We start from the raw sequence: 19,971 nt of genomic DNA, 5'->3' as shown, positions 1-19,971 counted from the left end.
CTTCCATGTTGTTTCTCCATTTTCCTCAGCGCCCAGGTGAAACACACACCGCCACGCCAGTTTTCAATATAAAGATTTTTTCACATCTATATTAGCCAATGGCCATTCACTGTGCAAACCAAGTAAATGGATGGTCAAATATCTATCAAGCAGACACATCAGTTTGTTTAATACTGAGGCTAATCCTTGTATCACTGCTGCAAAGACCTCAAGGGCACTAATGTTAACAACGTTTTCTAGGGCAATAGCGTTGAGGGCTACTAGAGAGTAGTGTACACTCAACGTCACCAAAGATTGGGTTAGCGTCCCATCCACATCAATCGAGATCCCTCCGCCTCCACTCCACCTCCCTTCACTTCGGAGCCTCCATGCCAGGAGGAATGCCAAGGGTGTATGTGGGATGATGCCACCGTTACCTTTGCCCTAGGAGCGCCAGGATTTTGTTTCTTTTAGATCAACCCAACACCGACCCACCCACACCGACTACCAGCCGCTTCAACAGGATCTGCAGTTATTTTTCTGGCATTGTAATTGCTCATCACATTCCGCCAGCCTCCCTCCGTGGATAAATAAGCAGCTTCCCAGGGGTATCCTTCTGTACGCTCAACGCCTCAAGACATACTTCAAGTTCTGAAAAGCTTCCAAGGTTTATCATGTTTTTATAGACACGTTTTATTCTTTTCGAGCATCCCATGATACATTTTTGATCAATCTTGTTATGTTTGAGACCAAAGTGTCGATATCTTCAGAGTCACTTACCTAGGCCAGTTCCCATAAACACGCCCAAACGCCAAGAACTGAAATGGAGCCAAGCTAACCAGCGGCTCCAATGGGCAAACAGCAAAGTCTTAAGAGCTTTCTGAAACAGAGAAAGCTGAGAGGTGGAGTGTAGTTTAAAGGGAAAGGCGCTCCAGTTTTTAGCAAAAGATTGGCTGCCTTGATATGCTCATTAGACTTAGGACCTGCAAGTAGATTGGCTGAGGAAAATCAGAGAGACAGCGTTGGTGCTCCAATGACACAAGGGCAGATGTCATTGCAAGGCTCTAAAGCAGATGCATAAACTCTTAAACGCAGTGTGCTTAGGAACAGGAAGCCAGTGGAGACCACAAATGGGCCAGAGATGGAAGAACAGCGCAGCAACTTAAAAGGCAATCGAGGTCACCTCCCTGACAAAACAATTTCATTAATTTATAAAAAGCTAATTAACCACATGGCTGGGTGATCCCCTTCAGAAGTTGAGGGAAAGATGGGTACAGGATGGGATAGAGTTGGACGCCGAAGATTGGCAGACAGCGGTGTCATCCCCAAGGAAGGTCGCCATCCCGGCCCGCTTGAGATTAGTCCAGCTAAAAATTCTACATAGGATCTACATCACGGGATCCCGACTGGTAAACATGGGTTTGTTAGACTCTGGGCTATGCAAACGACAATGTCGTCTCACGTGTACATTTATGCATATCATCTGGGAGTGTACACAGGTCGCCACATATTGGTGTAAAGTGCATGATACGTTGGCTGGGGTGTTGGGGGTCTCCCTATTTCCGGAAGCTAGGAGGTGCCTCTTGAATATCTGGAAACCCTCTGATCTTAACACCTCCCAGACACAATGGGCCACTTTGTGTTTTAGGCTGGCCAAAAGAAACATCGCTCAATTGTGGGGGGTGACGCAACCTTCCACCCTGGAAGCATGGGAAAGGGATTTAGATTGGTGCATGTTTAGGGAAAAACGGTGTATCTGGCGAGGGGAGGCCCTAGGAAGTGGTCACTGGTCTGGGGCCTCTGGAACTGTCATAGAGGAGAGATCTGTAAACCACCCAGAATTGCTACTCTAGATGACCCCCCTCCCCTCTAGATGTTCCTATTTAATTGTATGTATTGATTATCTGGTGACCCCTCGAAGTCAAATCTGCAGTGCTGAACGAACCTCTGTAATGTGTCTCTTTGCTGATGTTTTATTTCAATAAAAAGAATTATTAAAAAAAAAAGAGGCAATTGAGCTGCTGCATTTTGATCCAGCGTGGGTGGGTGGTTGCAGAAGGAAGCCCCTAATAAGAGTCTTCCATTAATAGTCGTGGCCCCACCAGTGCCTGGAGCATTGGACACTGAGTATACCGAAAGATGAGAGAGGATCTTTTTAAAGGTCCTCAAAAGGGGGTCGACACTCGTGCTATATGTAGTTTAAAAGTACGTTCATCATCAAAGTAATCCCAGGATTCTTCACTGATCCACTTGGGAGGGGACATGCTCCAGGGTGTTCACGAGAAAGTTGAAGATCAAATATACTGTTCCGCACTTAGGAAAGTATCACTCACAGTTGGCCTCATTCTCGGGTCAGAAATTTAACACCGACCATAATACCTACCTCCCTCGAACATGGAATTGTCATGCATCAACTGAAAAAACTAACACTGAACCCACTAAGTTGAAACACTATTGTCCTATTTATTTTCTCCTTCTGTAAGTTAAGATTCTAAAGAGATCCATCAACTCCCAGCTCACCTGCTTCTTAGAGGAGGCTGCTGCCCTTGAGCTTGCTCATCGGGCCGCCATCCGGCTCACAGTACAGAGACATTCCTGATTACTGCTTTGAGTGACATTAGGTTAGAGCTGGAAGGCTGCGAGGCCTCTCCCTTGATTCTCATGAATCTCTCAGCTGTCTTTGACACCACTGACCCTCCACTAGCGCTGCATAAGTTCCCGGGATGGGGGCCAACGCTCTTCCATGGAGTGCATTCATTCGTTTATTTGCGTTGGGGCACAGGCTCCCCTGCCAGCTTTTAATCCCATTTTCATTTCAAATTCAAAACTCTGCTATGCGGTGCCCCGCCGCCTTCGCCCCGAGTCTCACTATTTTCAATGCCACGGTTGCTCCACTGGTATCACCGTTTGGATCCTTCTGCATCTCTTTGAAGGCCCATGCAGATGATCCCCAAAGTTTGGTAGGCCTCCGGGGCACTCAGACTGACCACCCGTCCAAGCCTGAAGGACTCATGCTGCAGACTGAAAGTCAGCTAGGTCACCCACCTAATTGTGATGAAGATCCCTATTTTGGACGCGTCCCTCTGTATGGACCGCTGCCCAGTGCTTGCATAATCTTCTCACCACCATCAAAGCTTAGACTCTGCTTCACTCTTTCCCATAAGGATGACAAGATCTTGACTACCCGCGCTAACTCATTGAGAACCTGGAGGATAAATATTTCTCCATCCCGGAAGTCGTCTAATACTATACTATACTATACTAAGGTTTGGTAAAGCGCAACAGCTGCCCCGGCAAAGAGGCGTCCCGGCGCTGAGAAGAGTCACAGAAACCTACCAGGGGGGGGAAGGGGGAGAGAAGAGCTAACCAGAGGGGAACAAGAGGGTTTTGATAGCTTTTCGGAAGGTAGCAAGGCTTTCTAGGGAACGGATGTTGGGAGGCAGAGCATTCCAAAGCTTGGGTCCTAAGACCTTAAAGGAGCGACCTCCGATGCGGCAAAGTTTTATGCGGGGAACGCTCAAGAGATGTTGGTTAGAGGAGCGCAGGTCACGACCAGGGACGTAGGGAATGAGGAGATTTTGAAGAAGAGTAGGACTTCCAAGTTTGAAAATTTTGAAGATCATGATGAGGGCTTTGAATTGAATTCTGGAATCAACTGGCAGCCAGTGAAGCTTGCGGATGGTGGCTCTGGCTGAGCATCTGCGGGGAAGGCCGACCAAGGCTCTTGCCGCCGCATTTTGCACGCGTTGGAGTCTAGTAATTTCTCCTTTGTTTGCGCCTAGGAGGAGAACATTTGCGTAGTCCAAGCGAGAAAGGATAGTCGCCTGGACGATCAGCTGGCGGACCTTCGGGTCAAAAAAGCCCAAGTATAGAGCTGAGACTTCTTAATAGGCCTATACAAGTGGCGGCCACCTTCTTGGTGTGAGTTTGGAGGCGTCCATCAAGACTCCTAGATTTTTTACAAGGGACTTAGGGGGGGAATGGAGCCGAGGGAAGACGGCCACCAGTGCTCATTCCAAAGGCTGGTGTTTTTGCCAAGGAGTAGCACTTCTGTTTTTCCCGCATTCAGTTGCAGATAGTTCTCCGTCATCCATTGCGCCACTGCTGCCAGGCCATTTCTGAACCTGGAGGCCGCGATGGAGGGGTTTCCGTGAGGGTGATGACCATCTGGGTGTCGTCGGCATACGACACCAGCGTCAGCCCCCACTCTTTGGCCACCGCAGCAAGAGGTTGTACATAAAGGTTGAAGAGGGAAGGGCTCAATGCTGAGCCCTGAGGGACTCCCTGTGCAATGGGGCGGGGTCTGGAAAGAAATGGGGGGGCTGACACCCGGAAGGATCTGTCTTCAAGGAAGGAGCGGAACCAGGACAGAGCTAGGCCAGAAACTCCGGTCATCTCCAGACGTTTAAGAAGGATGTCGTGGGATACCGTGTCAATCAGACTGCCATCGCAAGGTGAGAACATTGCAATGCCCTTTGCATGGACCAGCCAAAATCACTCCTAAGCAGATTTCAAATCATTTTAAATACTTCAGCCTGCCTTCTTTGTAATCTGAGGAAACAAGACGTTATTACACCTCATCTAGCAAAATTGCACTGCTTTCCTGTAGTTAAAAGAATTCCCTTCAGAGCTCTTAACTCTTTACATGGAATATTGGGCTGATAAATAAGTGGCCCAGCTACCCACACTATCAATGTATGTGTTACCTCCCATCTCGTACTCTCAGACTTTCTTCTAAACCTACCCTAAAGATTCCCCACTTTAACGGTTCACAATCCCAAGGCTGTTTATAGTGACTGCATGTTAGACCTGTCTGGCCTTTTGCGTAGCCATCCTATTAATTATTTATTTTGTCCCTTTTTTTTTGCCCCTCATACCCTTCTCATCTTTTTGTGTCCACTAGATTTTTATGGTGTTGGCCTGGGGGATAGATGCTCTTTTGGCCCTCATAGTTTTTCACCTTAGGCCTAGGTGCCTTTCCTGACAGGAATTCATTCAGATCTACAAAATGGTGGTTTTTAACTGTCACAACTGTCACACCTGAGATCTGACCCATAGGATAGAATAGGGCATTCCAGAACCTTCTGGTCCCTTCTGGACCTGTGAGGGTCAGCCTATATAAGGCGGAATGCTGGGCAGCCATTTGGTCTTTCAGAGTAGGCTGGCTGGAGTTAAGGCTGTAGCATAAGGCGGGGGTAGGATCATCAGAGGGTTGACCTCCCATTGTAGGGACGCTCCTTACTGGTTCACCACCCTGCTCCCCTTGTAGTTGCTGACCTGACCCTACCTGAGAAAATCCTGGAGACCCTGGGCACCTGTTCTTATCCGGTCCCAGAGGAAAGAGTGGGTGTGGGAGGTTGCACTGGAGTGAAGCCCCCCCCTGCCTAGTGAGGAAAAGGGTCCTGGTGCGGATTAAGAGAGAAGGATTCCTGTGTGCCTTTATCAGAAGTCACGAGAACAGAGAGGAAAGGAGGACTCATCAGGCATTCAACCGAGCCCCCCCCCCTTCTCTGTTGTTACCTGTGGTGTTGATTCGCCTCATCAGGGGTAGTGGGATTATATAGGTTGGGGGCTGGAAGCGAGTGCCTGGCGCTGTGTCGCCGAGTGAACTGGCCGCGTAGTGAAGGCTGCCCCCCTCTCTCTGTGCCTGGTGACTGATGCGGTAGGATCGCTTGTGGAATTTCATTTCCCCCCGCACTGCGCAGGCCCTGCTGACTGAACGCGAGTCTCGGAGCGGGGGCGGAGCCCGAGGAGGAGGTCCCGCGAAGCTGAGCAGACTCCGTCCTTGAGCCACTACTCACCCGCGCATGCCTGGTCGAGCCGCTTCTCTCACGGAAGGCGGAGTTATCACCGGTGGAGGAAGCGTGCGGGAGGCGAGCATCGGCTCTTCTCCGCTTGTGTGCCCCTCTTTCCCCGCTCTAGCTCCAACACGGAGGAGCTGTTTTAGCGGGAGAGGAGGGTCGAGGGGCCGACAGGCCGTGTCAAGTGCCCTGGTGTGGTCTGGTTCCTTCCCTCTGACGATCGGAGACACAGGCCCAGTGGGCTCAACACAAAGAAGTAAGGAGTGAATGAGAGGGGGAAGATACAGGCCGTAGATTTTCTATTAGAGGAGCAGAGACTATCGGTTGGCCACACGAGGATTGAGCTAAACTGAGCAGAACCCTTCAAGACTTCTACAAAGATCATCTTAGACCTGTTGTTGAAAGCTAACTGTATATCATTGGTGAATAAACCCCCTTGAGACAGTTCTAGAGAAGAGCCTGTACAGAATAAGTGGAGTGGGAAGTACTAGCCATCTCTCCTTGGTGCTTTAGGTGGGGGGGTAAATGGTAATAACCTTTATTAGAGGAGTCAAGTCTAGCTAAGTCTTTAAGGTGTGCAGACACTGCTCCCTGAAAACCAATGTAATGTACTTTTAAGCTGAAGAGTTAAATAGTGAAATATTTTTGCAGCTTTGAAGAAATTAATAATTTCACCAATTGAGTGTATTGTACTGAACTGTGCTAACTAAGGATAAATAATAGACAAGAGAACAAAGTAATATTTTTTTTATAAAACAACCCGTATTTTCACACAAAAGTTGGTGTAGTGTTTCTTTTTGAGTGGAATTGATTTAAGTTACTGCTGGGTGAGGTATAACTAGGCTTTCCTGTTTTCAGTTTCTATTTCTGGTAAATTCTGGTGGGGTTTTTTCAGTGTTTTCAATATCTTAAAAAACAGTTGTTATCAGTGGGTACACATTTTCGCACCACTAAAAACAACAGAAAAAGTGTTTTTCCGGTGTTTATGGAACGTTTCGCTTTTATTATTGCTTGCTTTCTGCACTGAAAGAACATGGTATATAGACAGTGTACTTATTGTGTATATGGGGTCCAAATAGATTTTTGCAAATTAATCTTATTGTAGTACACCATACAATACTTCTTCAGTGAGTCTTTGGTTCATGTGCGCTCGCTCTTTCCTTCCCATGTAAACTTCTGTGAAAAGCCCCTCTCAGCATTCATAGCCCCTTGGGCTGAGAACCATCAGCTAAGAGACACAGTTGGGATGACTCTTTCTTTGATGCCACATAAAGCACAAAATGATAAATTAAGGCGTTTTAGTTCCTGTGCATAAGAAAACAGTGCACCAGAATGGACTAAAAAGTCAATAGCATCCCTCATTAAGTCTGAAGATGGTAAAGATGCTGTCAGCATACCATCTAACAAGTGGCAAGGATCTCCTACAGGGAATCACTTCAGCTCGGTATCAATTTTGACAGGTCATCATACAACTTTTTTATATACGTAGCTGAATCACTGCAAATACAAACAATATCACTCCAATCTTTGTTGAACTTGGATAGAACCTTTTTTGCAGAGCATTACAAGTGACCCTGAGTTCAATGCTTTCCAAATGTCTGGTGTTATTTTTTCACCACTATCCCAGATGCTTGGTGATATATATACTTGTCACTATACCTTGCATTGAATGTTTAAAGCCTGAGGTGTTGGCAATTTACCTACTATCAATACTGATCCACTAGAAACTATGGTCTGATGTGTTAAGGGTTTTTACCCATTCTCTGTGGGTAAATGTGATGACACATATTAGGAAAGATTTTTATGAAACCAGCCATTTTACCTATCAGTGAAAGAATCAAATGCAGCCAAAATATCAAATATGAGTTTGATATTTTCTGATTCTCTACAGTTTATAAAAAAATTAAACTAGACCTAAAACATGAAACTAAACCCTGCATCTTTAGACCAAAGGCCACAAAACTTAAAAAAGGAAAAACAAACAACATTTTAGTGGCATCCCTAAAGAACAAAACTCAAGCAGAATAATGTTAGCCAGTCTTCCTTACTGCTAGCTTGTATAACAAAGTTACATTGTATTGACACCTTCAGGAAGAAAAAAATGCCTCTTTCACTCTCTTTTTCCTTTTGTTGAATGGCATTTAGTTTGTGGTTGTGCAGGTGTTTTTTCAGTGTTTATATGTTTTCACCGGTGAGGGATATTTATCTTTCAGTGGGGTTTTATCAGTTATAATAGGTTTAAACCTAAAACCCCACAGCCTAGGTATAACCTTTACACATGTGCCTCTATTAGTGACTGTCTTACCCTAGGCCAGGCTACCCTAGGTGACCTGATATATTCAGTTCCAACACTGCACATTACAGCACATGGAGTAAAAGTCCAACGTAGAATACTGCAGTTCATTCATGCATTCATTTACCCCCTCTGAGGCAGTGACAAACCCAAGATGGTTGAAAACACTAATGTCAGGATCTACACTTTTTAATGGAAGGTTGTGTGATACCCATCACCTAGCCCTGAAAAAACTACACTGGCTTCCTACAATAGAGCAGATTTGTTTCAAGTCTCTTCTCTTCCCTATGGCCCTGTATTTTCACTCACTTGTGTTTTGCCTCTCCCAGCATAGAGGCCACTCATTGGCTCCTAAGGTTTGCACACAGCGCATCCTTGCCCACAGGTCTACTTACCGCACACTTTCTTCTCCTGCACAGAGTTCACCTGGAGGTTCCTCAATCTTCTGCACAGCACTTTCATTTCCAGGGTGTCCGTAGTTACTCACTCAGTTACAGACCACTTCGCCAACCGGAGATCAATTGATAGCCACTCACTCAGGTACACAGATCACATGTGTCACTCACTCAAGTACAGTGTAACTCCCCAACTAGAGGCCTCTCGTCTGACACTCACTCCGGTACAGAGCACGTTCCCAACCAGAAATCATAAGACTCTCAATCACTCAGGTACAGAGATCACACCTGCCACTCACTCAGGTACAGAGATCAAGCGTGTGTCACTCACTCAGGTAACAGAGATCAAGCGTGTGTCACTCACTCAGGTATCAGGTGTGTGTCACTCACTCAGGTACAGAGATCATGAGTGTGTCACTCACTCAGGTATCAGGTGCGTGTCACTCACTCAGGTACAGAGATCATGCGTGTGTCACTCACTCAGGTATCAGGTGCGTGTCACTGACTCAGGTATCAGGTGCGTGTCACTCACTCAGGTAACAGAGATCAAGCGTGTGTCACTCACTCAGGTAACAGAGATCAAGCGCGTGTCACTCACTCAGGTACAGGGTCATGCAGATAAAGATGATGAGCCCAAACCAGGCGTTGAAGGACGAGGTGAAGTAGATGATGCCGATGACTATGTCCGCAATGGTAGGGAAGATGCTGAAGACGATGTAACTGTGGAGAGAAGGCCAGAGAGTCTTTAGAGACAGATGTTCCACAGGCCTTAAGCAGTCCCCATCAATCCCTCCAACACTCTGTTTCTACAGTATTTATCCAACACAGATACTGTTCTTGCCAACACTCATAGCTCTACACAAGGACATTCAAAGCATCATAACCAGCCTCATATGAGCACTTCTACGCATTACTCAAAGAGGACACCTCATCATCTGTTCCGTTTGAAGAAAAGGTCAAACAAGGTATTTCAATTAAGTATTTATTAAGAATAAATACAAGGTACCATTTGGTAAAAGAGCCTGGGTCAACTGACACCTAATAGAATGTCAGTCATGTAGAACCCTGGCCCATAATTCCACGTGTAACCATAGGCCAGGATGCCACACATCCCCTTTCGTCAACACAGGTTTTACAAGTTACATTGTTATCAAAAGAAATACATACCATATTATGATAATTGAAACATAAACAAAGTTGGTGAATAAACCAAAACAACGAATACCATTTTTACAAATATTAGAATAAATATAAAACATATTTAGATATTACCGTTGAGAATATATGTTCAATAACAAACCAGAATATCAATTTTAGTTGAATGTATTATGTCATGACATAATCTTTACTCCAAGCTGGTTTGAATTTCAATCTTGAAGTAGCTGAATTCCTTGTATCATTAAAGCTTTGTTGTTTAAGCGAGGTATTGTATGGACCAGACAATGTACCTAAATTAGGCCATAAGCACCTAGGCACCTTAACAACCTTGGTCATGCTCCACACATTTCCATCGGTTAGTTCTACAACTTGGTGTCCAACTCTAACTATTTTCATAGGCAAAGAGAATATAGACTCTCCAGCCTTTATTAGTCTTCCCTTCTTTACTCGGAACCAATCACCAATATTAAGTTGAGACAAAGGATCTTCCCATTTCTGAGATGGAATTTGTCTCTCATTGGATGGCCCCCGACATATAACACTGGAACTTCTAATCACTTTGGATTGGTCAACTTTGTTTCTCATCTCTAAGATCCATGACTGGTTTAAGTCACAAACAGCCTTCCTTCCCCTCATTTTCTCAAAAGGAGACATCACCTGCCACTCTAGGAGTAATCCTATAATTCCACACTAAGTCTTTGAAGACCTGAGAACAATCCTTACCATTAGATAAGGCCCATTGTACACCCTCTTTCAGAACTCTTATCCATCTTTCAACAATACCATTACTTTGTGGATAATATACTGATGTTCTTATATGAGAAATTCCATGTTTAACCAAGTAATCTTCCATTTGAGTGGATCTTAACTGAGTACCATTGTCGGTAACCAAGCACTTAGGAAATCCTTCTTTATCAAACACTTCATTTAAAAATTGAATGATTGTGTGTGAATAACTTTAAATAAAGTACCATATACATATTTCCTGAAATATTCTATACCCCACCAACATGCCAGTGTTTCCTTTTCAAGTGTTGAATATTTAACTTCAGCATCTCGTAGAGGTCCAGATGCAAAAGCAATCGTAACCAATCTACCATTCTGATTTTGCATCAAAACTGCACCAATACTACTAGCGTCAGTAATGATGACAGAATTACAACGCGTGTCAAATGGCGCTAAAGCAGAAGTTGAGGATAGTTCTTTTTTGAGATTTGAAAATTGTGTAGCACAATTCTCGCACCAAATACATTTTTGATTTGTTTTCATTAAATTTCTCAATTGATTGGTCTTATCAGAAAATAACGGAATAAATTTGGCATAATACTCAGCTAGACCCAAAAAGGATCTGAGCCGATCTTTGGTTTGGGGTTCCGGAGCTTCTTCAATTGCTTTAATCAAATTCTGTTTGGGTGATATACCTTTACTGCTTATGTTATGCCCTAAATAGTCAACAGAGCTCCTTTCAAATTTACATTTTTCTGTAGTATGAGTCATTCCACAGTTTTGCAAGATGTTAAATACTTTACATAACGTTTCAGTATGGTCTTGCTTATTATTTCCAAAAACGAATAAGTCATCTTGGAAGTACAATGTATTTTTGACATCTTTAAACAATTTGTGCATTACTCTCTGAAATACTGCAGAGGCTGAAATAAGACCAAAAGGCATTCTTTTGTACCTAAAAGGACCTTCAGAAGTTATAAAAGAGGTGTACGGTTTCCTATCTTAATGTAAAGCAATCTGGTGATAGGCATTCGATAAGTCTAGTGTCGAAAATACAGTGGCCCCCTTTAAAGCTGAAAACATCTAATTTATATTTGGTAAGGGGTGCCGATCTACACACACTCGTTTAAATCTCTTAAATCCACACATAATCTAATTTTTCCGTTGGATTTATGAACAACAACCACTGGAGACAACCACTCGGATGACTCGATCTCTTCTATTATGTCTAGCTTGCACAATCTATCCAATTCTTCTTTTACAGCTTGTCTCGTGGATAAAGGAACATTACGAACCTTATGGACTTTAGGTGTACAATTTTGTTTCAATATTATCTTATGAACAAAATTCTTCAATAAACCTAGTTTGGATGCAAAAACATTCGGAAACAATTTCTCCCAGTCAGTTGTCTTATTATCATCCACTTGAGCAATAAAATCACTGTATCCTAATACCTGCTTAGGATGGTTGGGATCTAAAGTGATGAGCAGATCTCTTTGTTGTGGCCATCCTAATAAACAAGAACCCTCTTTGGCAACATACACATTGGCTGAAATTGTCATGCCTTTAAAATTGATTTTCGCAACAAAATATCCCAAAACATCAATGGGTCTGTTGCCGTAACCAACCAGTCTTATATCAGGAGGTAATAATTCAGTATTGGGAAATTTCTCAAGATATTTATCACCAATTAAAGTGTGGCGGGCACCAGAGTCTGCCATAACTTCTATGTCTACACCATCCACATTGATAACACAAAATGGGGAATCTTTATTTTTATCATTGACTTCATTAATTCAAAGCAAAAGTTCCTCGTCTAAAACTTCTGGTTCTCAGGATATTTCACTGATCTGAGCAGGTTTATTGGAAAACCAATTCCTATTTCTGCACATTCTGGAATGGTGACCTTTGTTTCTACAGAATCTGCACATCTAACCAATAGCAGGACAAGATTTGTCGTTAGACAGATGCCCCGGTATTCCACATTTAAAACAAATGTAATTGTTCCTTTTTGTATTTTGCATATTAAACCTTGTGTTCTCTTTACAGCCAACAACCTCTTTAGAAGATTTATCTTCTACCTTAACATCACTCACTTTTTTTTTAACAATTTGTACCTCTGAAGTAGGTTTCGCAGCCAATTCTTGCATACCTATTTTCATCTCCTCAAATCTATGACTAATGTCAATTGCTTTCTCTAGCGTAAGTTCTTTAGCAGCTAGTAACTTTTCTTGTAACTTAGTATCTGCAATCTTATGTACTAATTGATCTCGTAGCATCTGATCTTGAAAATTCCCATACATACATTTTCCAGCAAGAATTCTTAAACCATTTAAAAATGAATCAACAGATTCATTGGGTAATTGAGCTCTACTTAAAAATGTATGCCTAGCAACTACCTCATTTGTCTTCTTTATATATAATACGTCTGTTAGACCTGTCTGCTTTTGGGTAGCCCCTCCTATTAATTATTTATTTTGCCCCTTTTTGCTCCTCATAACCCTTCATTCTTTTTATGTCCACTAGATTTTTGAGGTGTTGACCTAGGGGCTAGATGCTCTTTCTGTCCTCATACTCCTTTTCCCCGAGGCCTAGGTGCCTTCCCTGACTAAAAACCCACAAGAATCACAAAATGGTCGCCAGTAACTGCCATAACTGCCACCTTAGGAGAGACCCATAGGCTAGAATAGGGACCTTCCAGAACCTTCTGGACCTTGCTGGGCCTTTGGAGGGGAACCTATATAGGGCGGAATGCGAGGCAGCCATTTTGTTGTTGACCAGTGAGTGCTAGAGAGTGGAACTGGTGAGGAGGGAGGCGACTCTGAGGAGGAGGACAGCGCTTTACCAGGAGTGGGATTGACCTGTGGGCCGGCTGATCTCCGGTACTGACCTGTTCCCACTGGTGTTGACCAAACCCTGCCAGGGTAGTCCATTCCTAAAATTCTTGAACGACCCCCAAGACAATCCAAGGACTCTGGGGTCTCTGAGATAAGTCGCGTTTGGAAGGGTGAAGAAGTCTAACCCTGAAGGGTCATTCCTAGAAACTGCGGCACTGAATTCCCTTCCCATAAGGCATGTAAGGAGCTAGCGCTTCCTTCATCAAGGACTCACCGTGCGTGGGACTGGTGAGACCAGCTGACATCTCGGCGGGGTGAGGGCGCCCTATCCGGCGCAGATTTCCTCTGCGAGTTGACAGAGTGCTGAGTGGCATCCGAGGAGGTGGAGCAGCGACGGAGGAGGCTGGACAAGAGAGGCGGAACTTCGGCGTGAGGAGACAGCGAAGAAGGAGCAGCCGAGCGAGTGCGCCGGAAGTAGTGCTACGGCGTCGACTTCTGCGCAGGCTCAGAGGTGCAGGTCTCTGAGGAGTGCACCGGGCGGCGGAGTCTGTTTGCGGCGATCCTTCTGAGGGAGAAGCGTCTCGACCAGGGACAGAGGCACTGAGGATCCAGAGAGACAGAAGGCGCTGTTGTGTCCCCGGATACCGGCGTCCGTTTGAGCTTAACCGGCCAACTAACTCTGAAACAAGTAAGCCGGGGCCGCATAATTGGAGGGAGGTGGAGAGCGTCACGGGGAGTGTGACGAAATAACGAAGGAGACTGTAAATTACTCCCCGGGCCGAGGACCGGCTACCGAGCAAGGGTGTGGAGGCAATAACATTACCCTATGTGACCGGATCCCCCCACTCAAACGAGGCTAAATACTGTTGTACTGCCAGTACCAGAGACCAGGAACAGGGGCCGAGCTGGGGATAAGGAAGGGTGTGGGAGCTGCATCTGTCCCAGAAACACAACGCTCATTGAGAGGGCCCACATAGCCTAAAGTGGGTTCGGGAGCAAGTTTATGTAGCCCTGAATCAGGAAAAATAACTACCTGTTTGTCCTCTTTTAGGCCCCAGCTGTTACATCAAGTCATTGGGTAACATTACTGAAACTGGGCTGTAAACCTGTGCAACTCGTTTGAAATATCCATGAAACTTCAGTGGTAAAGTTCAGTTTCAGTGTATTGTAAAAGAGCTTGTCACCTGTTGAATCTTGACCTAGAATTGTAGAGTGTGGAACGTTTGTTTACATTACAGGGTCATCTTCCATAAACCGTGAATGGGGAAGAAGGGTTGTTAATATCATCCAGAATGTGACATAAAGTAATAATGACATGTGAAGATATTTAATGTATTGGAATCTGCTAATAAGCTGAAAATCTAACAAAGAGTTTTTATAAAGCAGACCGTATTCTTCTAAATTTGGTGTAGTGTCCTTATTTTTGAGTGGATGGACGTTATGTTACTGAAGGGTGCAACGCAAACTTAACACATGTATCTTGGAGTTAGGCCTTCCCACTTAGTGCCAAGCTACCTTATGTGAGTTGGAGGTCCCAGGTCCAACATAATTGGTGTCTAGCGGTGGGATTCAAACTGTGTTTGCGTCCACTCTGAAGTAACAAAGCGTACTCCACAGGCCTACACCTGGAGTTTTCTCCTGGCGGACTTCCTAATTACTTCTTTTGTTTTTTCCAAATTTACTCCTGGTGGTGGGTGGAGGTAGCTTCGAATAGTCCCTTTTGAACCAATTCTTCCCGAGTGGTTGTCCCTATATCTCTCATAAGCAAAATGGAATTTGCTCTGGAGGAACTGGAGACCTATACTACAGCCCAGCTTAGAGACTTTTGCCAGAAGATGGGAGTGTTTTTTAAGCGTGGTGCTAAGAAGGGGGAACTCCAGACCAGTTTGAGGGCTTGGGTGGCAGTACATGGAGAGGGAAAGGAGGAGGAAGAGGAGACGGACCAGGACACATGGAGGTAGGAGGATTGTTTCCACTTGAGATGGGGAACCTACTATCAGGACCTAGGACTCTTTCAAGGGAGGGCAGCAGGGTCTCCAGAAGAAGCTTAACCGAAGCTGAACTAGTGGACAGGAGGGAAAAGAGACAGCTGAAGTGGGAGTTAGCCAAGATGGAAAAGGAGAAAGAGGAACAGAAGTGGAGTGCAATTGAGCGGGAAGCTTTTGCGGTGGTATGGGCTCCGAAGAAGTTGCGGCCATACCGGTTTGGCTCGCACTTCCTGGTTCAGACCGACCACCGACCCCTTCGTTGGCTGATGCAAATGAAGGGGGAAAATCCCAAGTTGTTGAGATGGTCCATCTTCCTACAGGGAATGGACTTCCGGGTGGAACATCGGCCTGGAGTGGACCACGCCAATGCAGACGGTCTCTCTAGGTATTTCCGCCTTAGTGATAAGGACTCCCAAGGGGTTGGGTAGCTCTCCCCACTTTCAGCTGGGGGGGACGCGTGTTAGACCGGTCTGCTTTTGGGTAGCCCCTCCTATTAATTATTTATTTTGCCCCTTTTTGCTCCTCATAACCCTTCATTCTTTTTATGTCCACTAGATTTTTGAGGTGTTGACCTAGGGGCTAGATGCTCTTTCTGTCCTCATAGTCCTTTTCCCCGAGGCCTAGGTGCCTTCCCTGACTAAAAACCCACAAGAATCACAAAATGGTCGCCAGTAACTGCCATAACTGCCACCTTAGGAGAGACCCATAGGCTAGAATAGGGACCTTCCAGAACCTTCTGGACCTTGCTGGACCTTTGGAGGGGAACCTATATAAGGCGGAATGCGAGGCAGCCATTTTGTTGTTGACCAGTGAGTGCTAGAGAGTGGAACTGGTGAGGAGGGAGGCGACTCTGAGGAGGAGGACATCGCTTTACCAGGAGTGGGATTGATCTGTGGGCCGGCTGATCTCCGGTACTGACCTGTTCCCACTGGTGTTGACCAAACCCTGCCAGGGTAGTCCATTCCTAAAATTCTTGAACGACCCCCTAGACATTCCAAGGCTCTGGGGTCTCTGAGATAAGTCGCGTTTGGAAGGGTGAAGAAGTCTAACCCTGAAGGGTCATTCCTAGAAACTGCGGCACTGAATTCCCTTCCCATAAGGCATGTAAGGAGCTAGCGCTTCCTTCATCAAGGACTCACCGTGCGTGGGACTGGTGAGACCAGCTGACATCTCGGCGGCGTGAGGGCGCCCTATCCGGTGCAGATTTCCTCTGCGAGTTGACAGAGTGCTGAGTGGCATTCGAGGAGGTGGAGCAGCGACGGAGGAGGCTGGACGAGAGAGGCGGACCTTCGCGTGAGGAGACAGCGAAGAAGGAGCAGCCGAGCGAGTGCGCCGGAAGTAGTGCTACGGCGTCGACTTCTGCGCAGGCTCAGAGGTGCAGGTCTCTGAGGAGTGCACCGGGCGGCGGAGTTTGTTTGCGGCGATCCTTCTGAGGGAGAAGCGTCTCGACCAGGGACAGAGGCACTGAGGATCCAGAGAGACAGAAGGCGCTGTTGTGTCCCCGGATACCGGCATCTGTTTGAGCTTAACCGGCCAACTAACTCTGAAACAAGTAAGCCGGGCCGCATAATTGGAGGGAGGTGGAGAGCGTCACGGGGAGTGTGACGAAATAACGAAGGAGACTGTAAATTACTCCCCGGGCCGAGGACCGGCTACCGAGCAAGGGTGTGGAGGCAATAACATTACCCTATGTGACCGGATCGCCCCACTCAAACGAGGCTAAATACTGTTGTACTGCCAGTACCAGAGACCAGGAACAGGGGCCGAGCTGGGGATAAGGAAGGGTGTGGGAGCTGCATCTGTCCCAGAAACACAACGCTCATTGAGAGGGCTCACATAGCCTAAAGTGGGTTCGGGAGCAAGTTCATGTAGCCCTGAATCAGGAAAAATAACTACCTGTTTGTCCTCTTTTAGGCCCCAGCTGTTACATCAAGTCATTGGGTGACATTACTGAAACTGGGCTGTAAACCTGTGCAACTCGTTTGAAATATCCATGAAACTTCAGTGGTAAAGTTCAGTTTCAGTGTATTGTAAAAGAGCTTGTCACCTGTTGAATCTTGACCTAGAATTGTAGAGTGTGGAACGTTTGTTTACATTACAGGTTCATCTTCCATAAACCGTGAATGAGGAAGAAGGGTTGTTAATATCATCCAGAATGTGACAAAGTAATAATGACATGTGAAGATATTTAGGGGTCGATTAGGATCGCGGACGGACTTGCGTCCGTCCGCGACCCCAGAGCAGGAGGGAACCTCCGCATGGCATGCGGAGTTCCCTCCTGTGCAATTAGGATGTGACCGCAAGGGTTGCGGTCACATCCTCTATTTTTAACATTGCGGCGGGTGGAGCTTCAAGCTGCACCCGCCGCAATGTTAAAAATGCACGCATTGCATTTGCATGCAGTAAGAGGCAGGCACCGCGCGGTGCCTGCCGCTTTCTGCATGCAAATGCAGGGGGGTACCATAGGTACCCCCCATGTGCACCCCCCACCCCCCCTTCACCTAGGGGGCCCGCAACGGGCCCCCGCAGTGAAGTTCCGTATGTTTTTCCACGGCGGAAAACCCGCCGCGGAAAAGCATACTTTACAGGCCATCCTAATATGGTGGACGGTGTCTGACAGACACCATCACCATATTAGAGCTTTTCCGCCGCGGTTGTAAGCCAGCCGCGGCGGAAAAGCTGCGGACGGAAACCAGGACCCACCAGCCATCCTAATGTGGCGGTGGGTCTTTGGTCAGTCCGCTGAGGTTTTTCCGCATCCTCTGGGCCGGCGGTGCCTTCCGCCGGCCCCGAGGATGCGGAAAAACCGCGATCCTAATGACCCCCTTAATGTATTGGAATCTGCTAATAAGCTGAAAATCTAACAAAGAGTTTTTATAAAGCAGACCGTATTCTTCTAAATTTGGTGTAGTGTCCTTATTTTTGAGTGGATGGACGTTATGTTACTGAAGGGTGTGACGCAAACTTAACACATGTATCTTGGAGTTAGGCCTTCCCACTTAGTGCCAAGCTACCTTATGTGACTTGGAGGTCCCAGGTCCAACAACGTCTAATTGAGTAATAGCCATATCATCCACATTGTCATCACTCTCCTCACATGAAATAGGTGGTAAAAGACTAAAAACACGTCTTCCTTCTGCACCTAAGGAATGTTTAAGAATTGCTCATTTACGTTTACTGGTAAAATCTTCCCCTCCAATAGCTTCTAAATATGCCAAAAATCCATCTTTCCATTACTCAAAGAGGACACCTCATCATCCTTACAAACCAGACCATTACAGACCAGACCAGAGCATCACTACAGACAAGAGACAAGAGCATCACTACAGACAAAAGCATCACTACAGACCAGCCCAGAGCATCACTACAGACCAGAGTATCACTACAGACCAGAGCATAACTACAGGCCAGTACGGGAACATCACTATAGACCACACCAAACTGGATCAACCCAAACCATCACTACAGACCAGACTATACCAGACCGAAGCAACACTACAGACCAGTATCGGCTATCCATACAAAGTAGACCAAGCTGTCACCAGACCATTCCGAACCATTATTACAGATAAGTCTAGACCAGACCAGAGCATCACTACAGACCAGTGCCTGCCATCCATACAGATCAGAACATCACTGCAGACCACACCAGAACAACACCAGACTTGACCATCACTGCAGATCAAATCGGACCATCAACACAAACTAGATCGGACCATCACTACAGACCACATCGGACCATCTGTACCAAACAGTCCCTGCCACTCCCACGAACCAGCCAACCACGGCCATGCCCACGAACCAGCCTGCCTCGGCCATGCCCATGAACCAGCCTGCCTCGGCCATGCCCACGAACCAGCCTGCCTCGGCCATGCCCACGAACCAGCCTGCCTCGATCATGCCCATGAACCAGCCTCAGCCCTGGCCGTCTCCTCGCACCAGCCCCGGCCGTTTCCAGGCACCAGCCCCGGCCGTCTCTAGGCACCAGCCCCGGCCGTCTCCAGGCACCAGCCCCGGCCGTCTCCAGGCACCAGCCCCGGCCGTCTCCTGGCACCAGCCCCGGCTGTCTCCTGGCACCAGCCCCGGCCGTCTCCAGGCACCAGCCCCGGCCGTCTCCAGGCAACAGCCCGGCCGTCTCCACGCACCAGCCCCGGACGTCTCCACGCACCAGCCCCAGACGTCTCCACGCACCAGCCCCGGCCGTCTCCACGCACCAGCCCCGGCCGTCTCCACGCACCAGCCCCGGCCGTCTCCACGCACCAGCCCCGGCCGTCCCCACGCACCAGCCCCGGCCGTCCCCACGCACCAGCCCCGGCCGTCCCCACGCACCAGCCCCGGCCGTCCCCACGCACCAGCCCCGGCCGTCCCCACGCACCAGCCCCGGCCGTCCCCACGCACCAGCCTTGGCCATCCCCACGCACCAGCCTTGGCCGTCCCCACGCACCAGCCTTGGCCGTCCCCGCGCACCAGCCTTGGCCGTCCCCGCGCACCAGCCTTGGCCGTCCCCGCGCACCAGTCCTGGCTGTCCCCACGCACCAGAAACGGCCGTCCCCACGCACCAGAAACGGCCGTCCCCACCACCAGAAACGGCCATCCCCACGCACCAGAAACAGCCGTCCCCACGCACCAGAAACAGCCGTCCCCACGCACCAGCCCCGGCCGTCCCCACGCACCAGCCCCGGCCATCTCCACGCACCAGCCCCGGCCGTCTCCACGCATCAGCCCCGGTCGTCTCCACGCATCAGCCCCGGCCTACTCCACGCACCAGCCCCGGCCGTCCCCACGCACCAGCCC

The 19,971-nt window shown here is 47.4% G+C and overlaps 1 protein-coding gene across 5 annotated transcripts in view; it reads right to left on the bottom strand.

Annotated features, from left to right (window-relative positions):
- ABCB6 (ATP binding cassette subfamily B member 6 (LAN blood group)) overlaps positions 1 to 19,971 on the bottom strand; it is a 306,484-nt gene that overhangs the window by 92,522 nt on the left and 193,991 nt on the right. For all 5 annotated transcript variants that reach the window (XM_078679195.1, XM_078679194.1, XM_078679196.1 and 2 more), the window contains one exon: positions 9,067 to 9,188. In XM_078679195.1, coding sequence (XP_078535321.1) covers positions 9,067 to 9,188 — 122 coding nt within the window. The remainder of the gene's footprint in view (positions 1 to 9,066; positions 9,189 to 19,971) is intronic.

This window comes from Lissotriton helveticus, chromosome 3_1 (assembly GCF_964261635.1).
Source record: "Lissotriton helveticus chromosome 3_1, aLisHel1.1, whole genome shotgun sequence".
NCBI lineage: Eukaryota > Metazoa > Chordata > Amphibia > Caudata > Salamandridae > Lissotriton > Lissotriton helveticus.
The sequence above is the reverse complement of the archived record's forward strand: the minus strand, read 5'-3'. Positions and strand labels throughout refer to the sequence as shown.